General features: G+C 47.1%; 1 protein-coding gene across 1 annotated transcript; it reads right to left on the bottom strand.

The window, feature by feature from the left end:
* Positions 1 to 505: 505 nt before the first annotated feature.
* fkbp14 (FKBP prolyl isomerase 14) lies at positions 506 to 1,804 on the bottom strand. The gene is made up of 4 exons (XM_072460300.1): positions 1,483 to 1,804; positions 1,199 to 1,350; positions 989 to 1,116; positions 506 to 912 (listed from the first exon to the last, which is right to left on the bottom strand). Exons 1-4 carry the CDS (start codon positions 1,677 to 1,679, stop codon positions 754 to 756), a joined length of 636 nt encoding a protein of 211 aa, XP_072316401.1. The 5' UTR covers positions 1,680 to 1,804; the 3' UTR covers positions 506 to 753.
* Between the last annotated feature and the right edge of the window lie 12,466 nt (positions 1,805 to 14,270).

Genomic DNA, 14,270 nt, shown 5'->3' with positions numbered 1-14,270 from the left:
CCTTTGTTCCATTATAAATTACAACAAAACAACACAGTTTTGTACATAGGAAATTGATAATCTAAATAAGAATATATTGGTCTGTACAAAGCCATGGCAATTGGACCCTCATGAAGCACTTTTAGAAATATTGTAAATATTTATTATGTAAATATTTTTACTTTTTAATGTTAGTTTTTGTCACATTATTTGTACATGAACAATTATGTACTTTGAATAATGTGTCTAAATGGTATCATTAGAAGAGTCTAAATGGTGTCCATTTTATTTCCGTACTTGGTGATGAAGTAAGGTACAATAAGTGGATTACATACTGGTCATTTAAATTCACGATATGACATGTTTCTCTGTTACTCCTTTTATTTAAAAGAAGTTCATGAAAGTGATTACAGCCACTGACTTTGTCCTGCAACATTATTATTTAAACTGCAACATGATTGTTTATTTTACTGCTGTTTCAAGTAAATGATTCATTTGACTGGAATAAACATTTTATTCTCCTTTAAATGCACACAATAAGACACGTTATATTGTCAGACAAATTGCATCAAATGGCCTATGCCAAGGTACAGGAAGGACAGTGCCCCCTTTTGCTAGATGTAGGAACATAATTTGCTCAGGTTTGATCAAATTAACTTATTTTTGAACCAGTAAAAATGCTATTACAAATAAACTAAATTTGTGAAAAGACATACCGTTAAAAATGAAATAATAAAAATGTAAACATAATACTGCTGGTTGTGAATGTTTCAGTTATAGCTCATCATGTTGATATGTGAACTCTCTTGCAGATATGAAACCATCTTTATCTTCATCCTCATTTTTGAAGATGTCTTCCACCATATAGTCATGTTCTGTGTCATTGGGCGAGTATCCATGTTTCTCATACTCTTTCCTCAAGTAATCTTTCACCTGCAGTGGAAAAACAAATCTGATCAATGACATGATAGCACATTAAAACACTGTTTAGTACACAATAAAAACACACCTCTTCTCTGCAGAGCTTCCAATCATTGTTGAGATCCATCTGCAGAAAAGACTCGTGAGATCTGGGCCCATTTCTTATCTCCAAAAGCTCAATGTCAAAAATTAGAGTACTACTTGGAGGGATTTTACCTGCAAGAAAACAAGGCACATTATTTGTGTTAAAATATGTCTCTCTTCTCGGTGTATAGGCATAAAACTAATGCAAAGACACCTTTTCCCGTGGTTCCATAGGCCAGAGCAGGAGGGACGGTGAGTTTCCTGCGCTCCCCTGCACACATGTCCCGCAGGCCTTTATCCCAGCCTCTGATCACCTCCTTGATGCCAAGAGTGAACCACACAGGGTTTTTATCGCCTTGGCTGCGACTGAAAACAAACAGGGAAAATCTCATTATATCAGTTAAGTAGCCTAAATCCGTGCAGCTCACTCAGGTCTCATAAAGCCCAAGGAATACATAGTTACATGTGGATATTATTAAGTTGTTACACCTAAATTACCTGGATTGAAACATTGTCCCGTTAGTTTCCAAAAATCCATCGTAATGTACTAAAAGCATATCTCCATACTTCGATTTACGGTAACACATGAACGGTTTGTCCAAAACTTCTATTTTAACCTCTGGCTCAGGAAGCTTCCCCCCTGAAACTAACGCAAACAACGAGGGAAGCAGAACAGACAAACCAAAAAGAAACATGATAAATCCTATGATAAATCCACTAAACGATGTGGCAAAGGGCTTTTCCTGTCCTGCACATGCCTGAGCTGAAGCTGGGACGCTAAATACGTGGCAACAAAGTTTAGCAGCGGAGCGCGACTACAGCAGCTGCTCATCCTCCTCAGTCTGCTATTGGATAAGAAGAGGCTAAGTCCCACCTACACTTTTGCATCTTCTTATTGGTGGAAACGTATGTCAGTATTTGTAAGCTCCACCCACTTGAGTGGTACGCGTGTAAGTGTGCGTTGTCTGTTAGATGTAACACTCGGAGCAATTACAAATGTGAGCATAGAATCCTAATCCTGCTGTTAACAGATCTAAATATTGAGCGTATTGTAGAGCCGCATCTCCTAAAGGCTCTGACACACACACACACACACACACACACACACACACACACACACACACACACACACACACACACACACACACACACACACACACACACACACACACACACACACACACACACACACACACACACACACACACACACACACACACACACACACACACACACACACACACACACACACACACACACACACACACACACACACACACACACACACACACACACACACACACACACACACACACACACACACACACACACACACACACACACACACACACACTTTTGGCAATTGCATGATTACACGTTGCTTTTGCCTACTTTTTTCACCCAAAATGCTCCCAGGTTTGAGCTGTGTGTATCTTTGTAGTGAGGTGTAAATATATGGCAATGTAAATGTTTTGTATGAACAGGGAATGCAACTTTAGTTTTCAGGTAACCTTTTCAAACACTTCATATCTGACAAACTGGAAGTTCCCTCTGCCAAGTGCTCAGGGACTCTCTTAGGTCCTCGTGATCTGCAGAAACTGAAATGTTAGATAATAAACCATAAATATCTGCCTAAATAGCACAAAATCACACACACAGAGTAATGTCTGTTTTTTTTTGTTTTTTTTGGAGGGAAAAGGCAATGTTTGGAAGTGGCTGGAGATGTTTTATTGTTTCTGGGGCTTCCTCTCTGCTTCGTCCAGCTGAGATCCTTCAGCCTGTTCTCCTGGTTGGATCTCTGCTCTTCGCTCTTCTTCAGCGCGTTCTCCAGACCTTTCTTCTGTTCAATCAGGGTGGACAGTTGGCCCTGCAGTATGCACAGTTTACTGGAAAGCTGCTCCACCTTCTCGGACAGCTCTTTTTTGTCTTTCATTGTTTCATTTAGAGCAGAGCTAATTTGACAGGTGTAGGCTCCATAGCGCTCCTGATTCTTCTGTTTGCATGGAGGCTGAGACGGTCGGCACTTGACTCCATGTCTTCTTTGGAAGCTCCATGACCTTGCTCTGGTCGTTCATTTTTTCTTCCATTTCTGAAACTTTGCGGTTGGCCCCAGCAAGTTCCACTTTCAGATCGACAGTGTTCCTCATGGATGTGTTGTACAGATATCGGATCTCTTTGTACGCCGTTTCTGTGTTTTTCAGTCTTGAGTCTTTTTGTTTGATCCTACTCTCTTGGGTTTTTAGTCTCAGTCCTTGGGACTTATTGACCCGAACCTGGTCATCAAGTCGAGCTTTCAATATTGCATACAGTTTCCTGAGGTCCTGAACTTCAAGGCTCTCCTCGGGGGGAGAAGGTGGCTCCATGATGGGAGCTGCAGACACCTCCAGCAGGCTCTCCTCGGGGGGAGAAGGTGGCTCCATGATGGGGGCTGCAGACACCTCCAGCAGGCTCTCCTCGGGGGGAGAAGGTGGCTCCATGATGGGAGCTGCAGACACCTCCAGCGGGCTCTCCTCAGGGGGAGAAGGTGGCTCCATGATGGGAGCTGCAGACACCTCCAGCGGGCTCTCCTCAGGGGGAGAGGGTGGCTCCATGATGGGAGCTGCAGACACCTCCAGCAGGCTCTCCTCGGGGGGAGAAGGTGGCTCCATGATGGGAGCTGCAGACACCTCCAGCAGGCTCTCCTCGGGGGGAGAAGGTGGCTCCATGATGGGCGCTGCAGACAACTCCAGCGGGCTCTCCTCGGGGGCAGAAGGTGGCTCCATGATGGGAGCTGCAGACACCTCCAGCGGGCTCTCCTCGAGGGCAGAAGGTGGCTCCATGATGGGAGCTGCAGACACCTCCAGCGGGCTCTCCTCGAGGGCAGAAGGTGGCTCCATGATGGGAGCTGCAGACACCTCCAGCGGGCTCTCCCCGGGGGCAGAAGGTGGCTCCATGATGGGAGCTGCAGACACCTCCAGCGGGCTCTCCCCGGGGGCAGAAGGTGGCTCCATCATGGGAGCTGCAGACACCTCCAGCGGGCTCTCCCGGGGGCAGAAGGTAGCTCCATGATGGGGATTGCAGATATCTCCAGCAGGCTCTCCTCAGGAAGAGAAAGTGGCTCCATGATGGGGGCTGCAGACATCTCCAGCGGGCTCTCCTCGGGGGGAGAAGGTGGCTCCATGATGGGAGCTGCAGACATCTCCAGCGGGCTCTCCTCGGGGGGAGAAGGTGGCTCCATGATGGGGGCTGCAGACATCTCCTGCGGGCTCTCTTTGGGAGCTGGCTCTGGAGTGCCCCCTGTTGGTGTGGAGCTTCTGAGCACAGCCTCCAGGTCGAAGGTCTCCTCATAGAAGAGTTCATCCTCCTCAAAGGTGAATTCATACCAGGGTCTCATTCTGCTACGTACGTCTGTCTCTGTCAGTGTCTCGATCAAAAGCAGAAGAAGTTGTTGTTGTTGTTGTTGTTGTTGTTGTTGTTTTTTTTATGGCGGTTGGCATCCGAGTGTTGCATTCCCGCCAGACTTTAAAGCAGAAGAAGTAGTGAGCTTCAGACAGGTTTTTGGGACTTTATAGAACAGAACCCTAAGCTAACCCCGCCTCCCGCGCAAACGCTTTATGACGCTTAACATGTAATAAAGCATGTTAAGCGGCTAGCCCCGCCCCCCCTCAAAGCGTTTCGGGGCTCAACACTTTCCCCCGGGGGGGCGGGGTTAGCTTAGGGCTAGTGTCCCGGATGTTATTAGAAACGCCCGAAATGTTTAGAACGTTTTCAAATTTATATTTTACACTTAATTTAACTTTTTTTGCTGTACATGTGAAAGTAATGGGTATTCATGCAAATAAATACATATATTAAAAATAACGCCCCACATTTGGTACGGTCCAACAACAAGCTCAAGACGTCCCCGGTGTTTGCAGAACTCTGTCACGGACAGAGGAGCCACTCTCATGGCACATTTGTTCTGTTTCTTCACGTAACGGTAGATATTCCCCATCGTTAGCTCGTCTAGTCAACCAATTATAACTCTCACAAACTGATGAACCCTCACAGCTCTTTCGGTGTTTAAGCTGTGCGTGTCTCGGGTGTTAAGCTAACACTGGTTTGACTAGCACCAGCTTCAACATTGTTTCTTGGCTAATCCATCAATTCTTTTGAAGCAATCAAAGTGATACAGTGCAATATTTTAATGGATTACAGAGTAACAATATTTTGTGTAAAAATGTTTATTAGTTGACTTTTTATTTTAGTCCTATGTCAGTTATGCAACCTAAACTTCATATTTTATAGTCTTCTCCATGGACAGTAGTTTGTTTTTTTCAACAGGTCAATCCAGGTAAGGGGAAAGTATTAATTGATGTGAATTCAATGCTAAATAATACAATATTATGTTTTGACGCTTTTGATGTTGTTAGCACAAAGCGGGAGAGATGAAGGAGACACAGGCCAAAATGTGCTAGTTCTGTTTTACCCCTATTTCACTGTGTACGTTTTACATGCATACACTTCATTTAAAATTGTATGGCCAGCCCTGGGTATTTAACAAGCAAACATTTTACTTTAGCCATCAATTCAAAGGCTAAATAATTGTCATAATGCTAAATGTTTTGTTAATTTATGATATTTGGATCATAGCACAATGAGGGAGAGGTGAAGAGGAGGGGTACATGGGCCAACATTTGGAGAGTACAGAGGTCAATCTAGAGAACCAGGTGAGAAAGCGAAGATACATAATGTTTATAGATTAAATGTGCAATGCAAATCTAAAACAACTAACTAACCAACAAACATATGGACTGGTGCAAAATGCAGTCATTGAAGGTCCAGAGCACTGAGAGGGTTTGACAAGGCAGTGTTTTTTTGTTTTTTCCCCATTTGGGACAGTTCCATAGGTTTCTTTGACAAAGTATGTATGACCTTTTGCAGAGATGACGACTTTGTTTTTAGTCCCATTTCATTGTGTCTTTTTTCAGACATAATTTTCCTACTCAAAACATTTACACAATAACAAGTTGAATTACAAAGAAATGCCTGCACTCAAAACTTAAATTAATATGGACCTTTCATGAATGTTCTTATTGGATGTTTGGGCCATAGCGCAAAGAGTGAGAGATGGAAGAGAAGGAATCATAGGCCACCACCGGCCACTACAGTGACTCATCCAGTGAATCCATTGGCCAGTCATATTGTGAAATCTTCAATTTTATTGCATAGTGATTAAAGTACACATGCCAACAGGGTCAATCTTTCATGTAAATGTGCCCGAAAATCTGTTAAGTCAACCATTTCTAACAACCTGTCTTCACCTGGCTCATACCTGAGACAACAGCGGACAACAGCGCCCCTCTGTGGACAAGCAGATAAATAACTCATTGACAATAACTCGACGACAAACTAGAAATTACAATATTTTGCATTGCATAGCCCATCATAGATATTATATCAAGACTCCTCTCAACTCTTACCTGGCCATTTTTCTGCCTCTTGCTCTGCTGCTGGACTCTGCAAACCCTATCTCACCATTTATGCAGTTTTAAGTTTGTCCCTGTGCTACACTCTACTACAGCACACGCTCATTCACACACTTTACATATTATACAGATGGACACACCCACATCATCTGTATTTTTGTTGACTTTCTTTCAATGCCTGTGTAGCCCTTGTTTACTCTGGAATTACTTGAGTGGGCTATGGGTTCTTTTACAGTGTACTCACGTACTAAAAATGTTACTCTAATAAATGTTTGGGTCACAGGATAGTATTTAAATACAGTAGGGACTGGAATAATGAGGTAACACGAGACAAAGTATAAAAATAACCTCCCTTTTAATAAAGAAAAATAAGAAATGTAACTTAAAATAAAGAGTAAATTAGTTTCCCCAGCACACACACAGAAAAAAGGTGGATATGAATCACAAATAATAAAGTCCTAATGCCGGCATCTAAATACCCCCTACGTTGCAGGCCTGTATCGACGCTTGTGTGCGGTGTGACCAAAAACTCGTGGCCACTTCACTCTGGGAGCAAAATAAAATAAAAGCAGAGTACCTCGTGTAAACGTGTTAATTCCACCAGAATCGACCGGTCCGTTCCAGCGTAGTCCTCATCTCGTTCTCCGTCAATGCGGCTCGGTGCACCGGGCACAGCGTGGCTCCAATGGCGCTGCAGGTGCGTGGCCCGCACCTGTTCCAATGTGTCTCGCTCGTGCTTCCAACGTGGCCAGAGGCACTCTGAGCGTCGCGGGCCCTCAGAGTGCTGTCTGGATCTGTCTCACGTTGTCCAGTCCGGCAACGAGTCACTGTCCGCTCGTGGTCCCGCGTGGTCGGCGAAACGCGCAGCAAACAGTCTTTAATGAGGTCGTTTTCCACGAGCTCACTTATCTAAACACAAGTGATGAAAACACTGTCCACTTGCTCCGTGTTGAAACTACAGTGTTCTTAAACACAAATGACACACTTGTCTTAACGGTGGCTTCTCTTATGGACAAAACACGGTGTAAAACATTACAAAAGTCACGAAACTAGAGCGTTTTCTTAAACCTCGTGTGTTCTGGGCAACTTCCCCGCATCTTTTCCTTTTTTCTCTCTCCTCCTCACGCAGGAACCACGTGACATTCACAGACAACTCAAAACATAGGAAAAAACACTTTACAATCTATAGAGTATTGCAAATTAAATATTAATGAGTATTACCTGGTTTATAACTTGCAAATATGTTTTAAACAATTAACTTTATCTATATAGAAAAATGTTTTAAATGAACATGGATTTTCATCCGGGTTACATCTGAATATACGTTCTGCTTAATAAATACACTTTGTGCATTTTTACCCTTGTTTTGTTTTAATTTTTACGCTTTTACGAATACAACAACCTCATGCATTTCAAAACATATTTGTAGAAGTATAAGCTTTCAATTGTAGTAATTTGTGCAGCCTGATAACAAATCAAATATCCACTCACATAAGCAGTTCTTCGTGAACATAGCTCATCAAATTAAACCAAATACTGTGGCTTCTCCACACCGCGGTGAAGTTAGTTTCACGTTGGACGTTGGATATTCGCCTCCGCAACTAGAGCGGGAGCTTCCTCTGAGTGTGCCCCGCCTGCAGTAGCTCGACGCAGGGAGCTGCGCGCTGAAGTGCCGCTTGGTGCGCCAGTTAGGGACAATCTCTAAAGTACCGTTTGTTATCTTAAAAAATATAAACATATTTATAAAAAAACAAAAAAAAAAAACAACATTGAGCATGAATCCAAGTTGCTAATCCTAGATGTCATAGTCCTTTTGGGCTAAAAAATTAACCCTTTGTAGATTTTTAAAGAATATTTTTAGTCAAAAAACAAGGATTATTTTCAATAGCTCCTAAATGAGCGAACCTAGATAGTAAACGTTAAGTGATTATAGTAGCACACGATACTTCCTTAGCTGCTCAATGGGATCGCTCTACACCACAGGCTGCATCCAAACTGAGTGGACCAGCGCACGCAACGTTGGCCAGCTGTTGCCGCACAACAGTGCCTTCGCCGCAATCTGCGGCGCGTGGTCATGGACAAGGCGTTAAAAGCCAAACGGGTGACCGGTGTATCTTGGGCAAACCGGGATTTAGGAGCGTTGAAACTGAATGACTGAGGAGAATTGGGAGTTCATTACCTGCTAGGTGATTTGCTAGAGCCCCAGATTGGATTATGGGTGCCTGTGGCACTGCAGCGGCACTACCGGAAGGATTTAATTCATGAATTTGTGAAATGAATGAATCGAAGCCGCGGGATTGTCATTACCTGTAATGGAGGACGGAGTGGCCAACAACCAACAACCCGGAAGAGCGTGTGGGCGAAACGAGAGGCGGATGAGGAGGGCGCGCTCAAATAGTCTGCCAGCTGAGCGCCACGGAGCGGCAGGTAAGTGTACCCTCAGCACAGGCCTCTACAGCCCATATTGCCACATTCCACCCCCCCCGAAATGCATCGTCGCCCCGACGATGAAACACAACTTAAACCAAGGCCTAAAAACTGCTTGTGTCAGCCTGGAGGATGACACAGGAGCACCTTGGCCGGATGGTTGTTCAACTAGGGACCTTGGAATACGGTGGGGATTTAGGTATTGGCCAGCGGTCGTGCGAGTGGACCGGAGTACAGATGCCTCGCTGAAGCCAGGATTGGCCACAGGGTCAATTGCTGGCGGAGCCTGGTCAGTGACCACAGTTGGGAGAGCAACTAATGGTTCTGGAGCACTCGACACGTGTAATGGGACGTGGGAGGAGTTTTGGGGCACAACTGTTGGCTGCCGCACCGTCATCCTCAAATGACTGTTCATCTTCTACGATTGGTGCTACAGGTGCATCCGGAGGATTCACACCAGGGACAGTGGCAGGGGAGTCACTGCAAAGCAGGGCCTTCAACAGGGATCGGTAGACCCTTTTTACCTTGGTTTGTTAACACCATCTTCCCTTGGGGCTTGCAGGACAACATAGGTTGAGGACCCCACAGGTCTTGGGTCTTCCGACAACCCCTAGCACTGTAATCGCGAAGTCGCACCAGCTGGCCTTCCTTAAATGGCACATCTCTAACCCGTTGGTCATGATTTGCCTTTCTGAGTGAGGCCGCCAGACGCAATCTTTCTCTTGCCCCGTTGAAAGCCACCTGAAGACGCGTCTGGTGCTCTTTTCACCCACTGTTACGAACCTAGGGGTTCTGTAGGGGTGTCAGCTCCCTGGGCAGTGGGAGTCAGCACCCTCTCCTGGTTGCCAGGTGATTCTCTCCACTGCAGGTCCCTCCTAACACACCTTAGAATCGTTTGGCTTGAGTGGAGCCAGCCTGGATATAAGGGAGGCTGGTGGGAGCAGTCTCTCTCTCTCTCGCCGCGCCCCAAGACTGGTTGCTGTACTGTGTGGAAGCACAGTTTTATTTCTGTTTATTTTTGCACATTTTCATTGCAACGATACATATCACACTACTACACTTAGTTAGTTGCCATCTACACAGATACATTAGTTTCTTTTGTCAGGGCCTGATTATTTATAATAAAAATATACTATTAATTATTGTGAGTGCTGAGTGGACTCCCCTCTTTGTTTGGCTGCCGTTGAGCCAGGTGGTCGTAACACCCACTCATGCACACTTCCCCCCCCACGGGGTATTGCACCCTACCCAACAAGAAATCATTAGGCAGACGTGGTTCTTGCCCAAACATCAGGAAGAATGGAGACTCACCAGTGGACTGGTGGGGAGTGGTGTTATATGCGTAGAGCACCTGGGGTAAGCAACCACTTCAGTCCCTCTTATGGCATGCAGGAAGAGCACGCAACATATTGTGAAGTGTTCGATTGAACCGCTCACACTGCCCATTTCCTGCTGGGTGGTACGGAGTAAGATAAGACAAGATAAGATATTCCTTTATTGTCCCACATGGGGAAATTTCATTGATGCAACGCAGGTAGATACAGAGGTAGATACAGATGAAAAGAACAGATCACTTATAGGAAGTTTGAAAAACACTTTCAGTAGAAGATCTCTTATAAACAAAAACTCCCATAGACAAAACCTCCCATTACCCAACAAGGGATGGAGGGGAAAAATAATAAAGATAAAAATACATAAATACATAAATACCATTGCATGTGATCACGACAGTAATTGCACATGAATATGTGTCACGACGGCACATATTGCACATATGACGGAATTGCACATTGTTAAGTCAGTATTGCGAGTGTTCAGGACTAACAGTGTTTGTTATAAAGTCTGATAGCAGCAGGAAGGAAAGACCTGCGAAACCTTTCCTTCACACAGCGAGGGTGGATCAGTCTCTCACTGAAGCTGCTCTCCAGAGCGGACTGCAGGGGTGGCACTCATGGTCAAGCATAGATGTGAATCCAGCCAGGACCCTTCTGTCCCCCACCTCCTGCACCGAGTCCAGAGCGCAGCCCAGGACGGAGCTGGACTTCTTGATGACTTTGTCCAGCCTCCTCCTCTCCCTCTCTGCGATGCTGCTGCTCCAGCAGGCCACACCGTACATGAGGGCTGATGCCACCACAGAGTCATAGAAGGTCTTCAGGAGTGGCCCTGTCACTCCAAAAGACCTGAGTCTCCTCAGGAGGTAGAGCCGACTCTGGCTCTTCCTGTACAGTGCGTCTGTGTTATGAGTCCAGTCCAGTTTGTGGTTCAGATGAACACCCAGGTACTTGTATGAGTCCACTCTCTCAATGTCCCTTCCCTGGATGTTCACTGGTAAGGGGGCAGTGGGGTGGCGTCTGTGGAAATCCACCACCATCTCCTTGGTCTTCCCCGCGTTGATGAGGAGGTGGTTCCGCTGACACTAGTCCACAAAGTACTGCGCCAGTCCCCTGTACTCTGCATCATCGTCGTCCGTGATGAGTTCGATGATGGCAGAGTCATCAGAGAACTTCTGCAGTGTCGTGTCTGAAGTCTGCAGTGTAAAGGGTGAAGAGAAAGGGTGCAAAGACAGTGCCCTGGGGCGCCCCCACACTGCAGGTCCGAGTGTCAGACACACAGTCCCGTGCTCTCACAAACTGGGGTTGGTCCGTGAGGTAGTCCAGGATCCACTCTGCCAGGTCATACTCCACACCAGCCGTCTCCAGCTTGTCCCTCAGGAGCTGATGGTGTTGAAGGGGCTGGAAAGATCGAAGAACAGGATCCTCACAGAGCTGCCAGGCTTTTCCAGGTGAGAGAGAGAGCGGTGCAGCAGGGAGATGATGGCGTCCTCCACTCCAATGCCAGGCCGGTATGCAAACTGCAGCGGGTCCATGACTGAGCTCACGGTGGAGCGGAGGTGGTCCAGGACCAGCCGCTCCAGTGTCTTCATCAGATAGGACGTGAGAGCTACCGGCCTGAAGCTGTTGAGGTCTTTGGCGCGCCGTGTCTTGGGCACAGGTACCAGACAGGAGGTCTTCCAGACCTGTGGTACCACCCTCAGCTTCAGGCTCATGTTGAAGACATGCTCCATAACTCCACACAGTTCATCTGCGCAGGACTTAAGGAGCCTGGGGCTGATGCCGTCAGGTCCTGCTGCCTTCCTCACTTTAATCCTCTTAGCTGTGCACGGGGAAGGGCGGGTGACCAATCAAATCTCAAGAAGTGAGCATTTAAATCATTCACCCACTGTAGATCCCCCTATGTCTGGGCAGGGGGGATTTTGAAGCCTGAGATGGTTTTCAGGCTTCTCCACACTCCCTGAATGTTCTTCTGCTGCAGCTGCTCCTCCATCCTCCTCTTGTAGCCGACTTCAGCCTGCCTGATCTTCCTCCTCAGCTTTTTCTGCACAGTCCTCAGCTCCTCCTTGTTCCCTGACCTGAAGGCTCTCTTCTTCTCCTTCAGCAGAGCCTTCAGTTCACGGGTAATCCATGGCTTGTTGTTTGGAAAACACTACAACGTCCGGGAGGGAACAATGTTCTCAAAACAGAAGTTGATGTAGTCCGTGATGCACTCTCTGATGGTGTTGATGTCCTCCCCATGGCCGTAAAGCTCAGTCCAGACAGTGGTGCTGAAGCAGTCCCTCAGAGCCTCCTCGCTCTCAGCAGACCACATCCTCACCACACGGGACACCACAGGCTGCCTGCGCATGATGGGTTCATACACAGGCCTCAGATGTACAAGGTTGTGGTCCGAGCTGCCCAGGGGAGGGAGGGGGGAAGAAGAATAAGCCTCTTTGGTGTTGGCAAAAAACAAGTCCAATGTTCTATTGTTTCTGGTGGGGCAGGTAACATACTGGGTGTATGTTGGTAGAACAGAAGAGGGAGAAGCGTGGTTAAAGTCACCAGAGATGAGGAAGAGAGCCTGTGGATGCTGTGTTTGCAGCCTACAAGTGCAGGAGAGCAGTGCTTCACAAGCATATTCAGCATTGGCAGACGGGGCCACATAGACTACGATCAAAATCACATGCGAGAACTCCCGGGGCAGATAATATGGCCTCATGCCAATAGCCAATAGTTCAATATCCGAGACTTTGTAATCTCATACAGCTTACACAACTGCTGGATGAGAGTGCTCTCAAAGTTTCGTCCCTGGTCCGAGTGTATGCGTGCCGGCACACCAAACTTTGCGAACCACTCTGTGACCAGGACTTGCGCCACAGTGGAAGCGTGCTTGTTGCGGGTTGGAACTACAAGAGTGTGTTTGCTAAAAACGTCAGTCATGACCAGCACGTTTTCCAGACCAGTGGAGGTCTGCTCTAACAGGGTAAAGTCGATTGCAAGGATCTCGTTTGGCTGTGAAGCCAGTAAGTGGCCCATAAAGGCGTGAGGAACCGATTGGTTGTCCTTTGCATGCTGACATCTCTCGCAAGCCTGGCACCATTGGGCTACCTCCCGTGACATACCTGGCCAATAGCACCGGGAACACAGCAAGGCCAGAGTCATCTCTATTCCTTGGTGTCCATGCTCCTGATGGACCTGGGTGAGGACATTCTGGACCAAGGCTTTAGGCAGAAGGAGTTGATACACAGCCCCACCACCGTCAGGACGAAACACCTGCCGATACAGCAGCCCCTCTAACTCTACCAGGCAGTCCCACTGGGCCAGCACTAAGAGGCCAGTCGAAGAGAGGGCTCGTCGCTCTTCACGAGTGGGCTGTCGATTTTGTTGCCAAAAGGTCAGGATCTCCTGTATGGCGGGGTCAGACTGCTGAAGCTCGCGGAGGTCAGCAGGGGCAACTTGCGGTAGAAAAGTCACAAGGGACTGTGTTGCCTGTGTAACCACTCCTTGTAGGGCTTGTTTTAACTGCCCAGGCAGACATGTGCCCCAAGTTCCCGGCGCCACTTCCTGTAAGGAAGTGCCAGGCTGGTGAGACAAAGTACACTTACCTGAACGATATTTTAATTCAAAATCAAAAGAGGCCAACTGGGCGGCCCAGCGCTGCTCAACAGCTCCCAGTGTGTCTGAGGAGGGATGACTCAGGGGATTGTTGTCCATATAGATCACGCATTTGTGGCCTAGCAGTTACTCCCTGAATTTCTCAGTCAGGGCCCACTTAAGGGCCAACAACTCTAGCTTCATGGAGCTGTAGTTGGACATGTTGCGCTCAGTCGGGCGCAGGCCTCGACTGGCGTACGCAAGAGGTCGCACCTTCCCTTCCTGGTCCTGGGAGAGCACTGCCCCCAATCCAGCATGACTTGCACCAACCTCCAGAATGAATGGGAGGGAGAAGTCAGTGTAGGCAAAGTACCGGGACCGTGGTGAGCTTGGCTTTTAAGGCCTCAAAGCTCTGCTGACATTCTGCGGTCCAGGGTCCAGTAGCACAGGCCGTTTCCTTGACCGTTTATCAGTCAGTTCAGCAACTCTACGGTGTTTGCTAGCT

This window comes from Eucyclogobius newberryi, unplaced genomic scaffold (genome assembly GCF_026437365.1).
Source record: "Eucyclogobius newberryi isolate DKJ021-1_F unplaced genomic scaffold, fEucNew1.0.hap1 SCAF_3, whole genome shotgun sequence".
Lineage (NCBI taxonomy): Eukaryota > Metazoa > Chordata > Actinopteri > Gobiiformes > Gobiidae > Eucyclogobius > Eucyclogobius newberryi.
This window is presented reverse-complemented; position numbering and strand designations above follow the sequence as displayed.

Bases quoted from the DNA above. Each gene is read 5' to 3' on its own strand.
- fkbp14 (XM_072460300.1), bottom strand. From the start codon at position 1,679: ATGTTTCTTTTTGGTTTGTCTGTTCTGCTTCCCTCGTTGTTTGCGTTA. The intron at 1,117-1,198 runs GTGTCTTTGCAT...GTTTTCTTGCAG, and splicing joins CTATGGAACCACGGGAAAAG to GTAAAATCCCTCCAAGTAGT. The intron at 913-988 runs GTGTGTTTTTAT...TTTCCACTGCAG, and splicing joins GGAAGCTCTGCAGAGAAGAG to GTGAAAGATTACTTGAGGAA.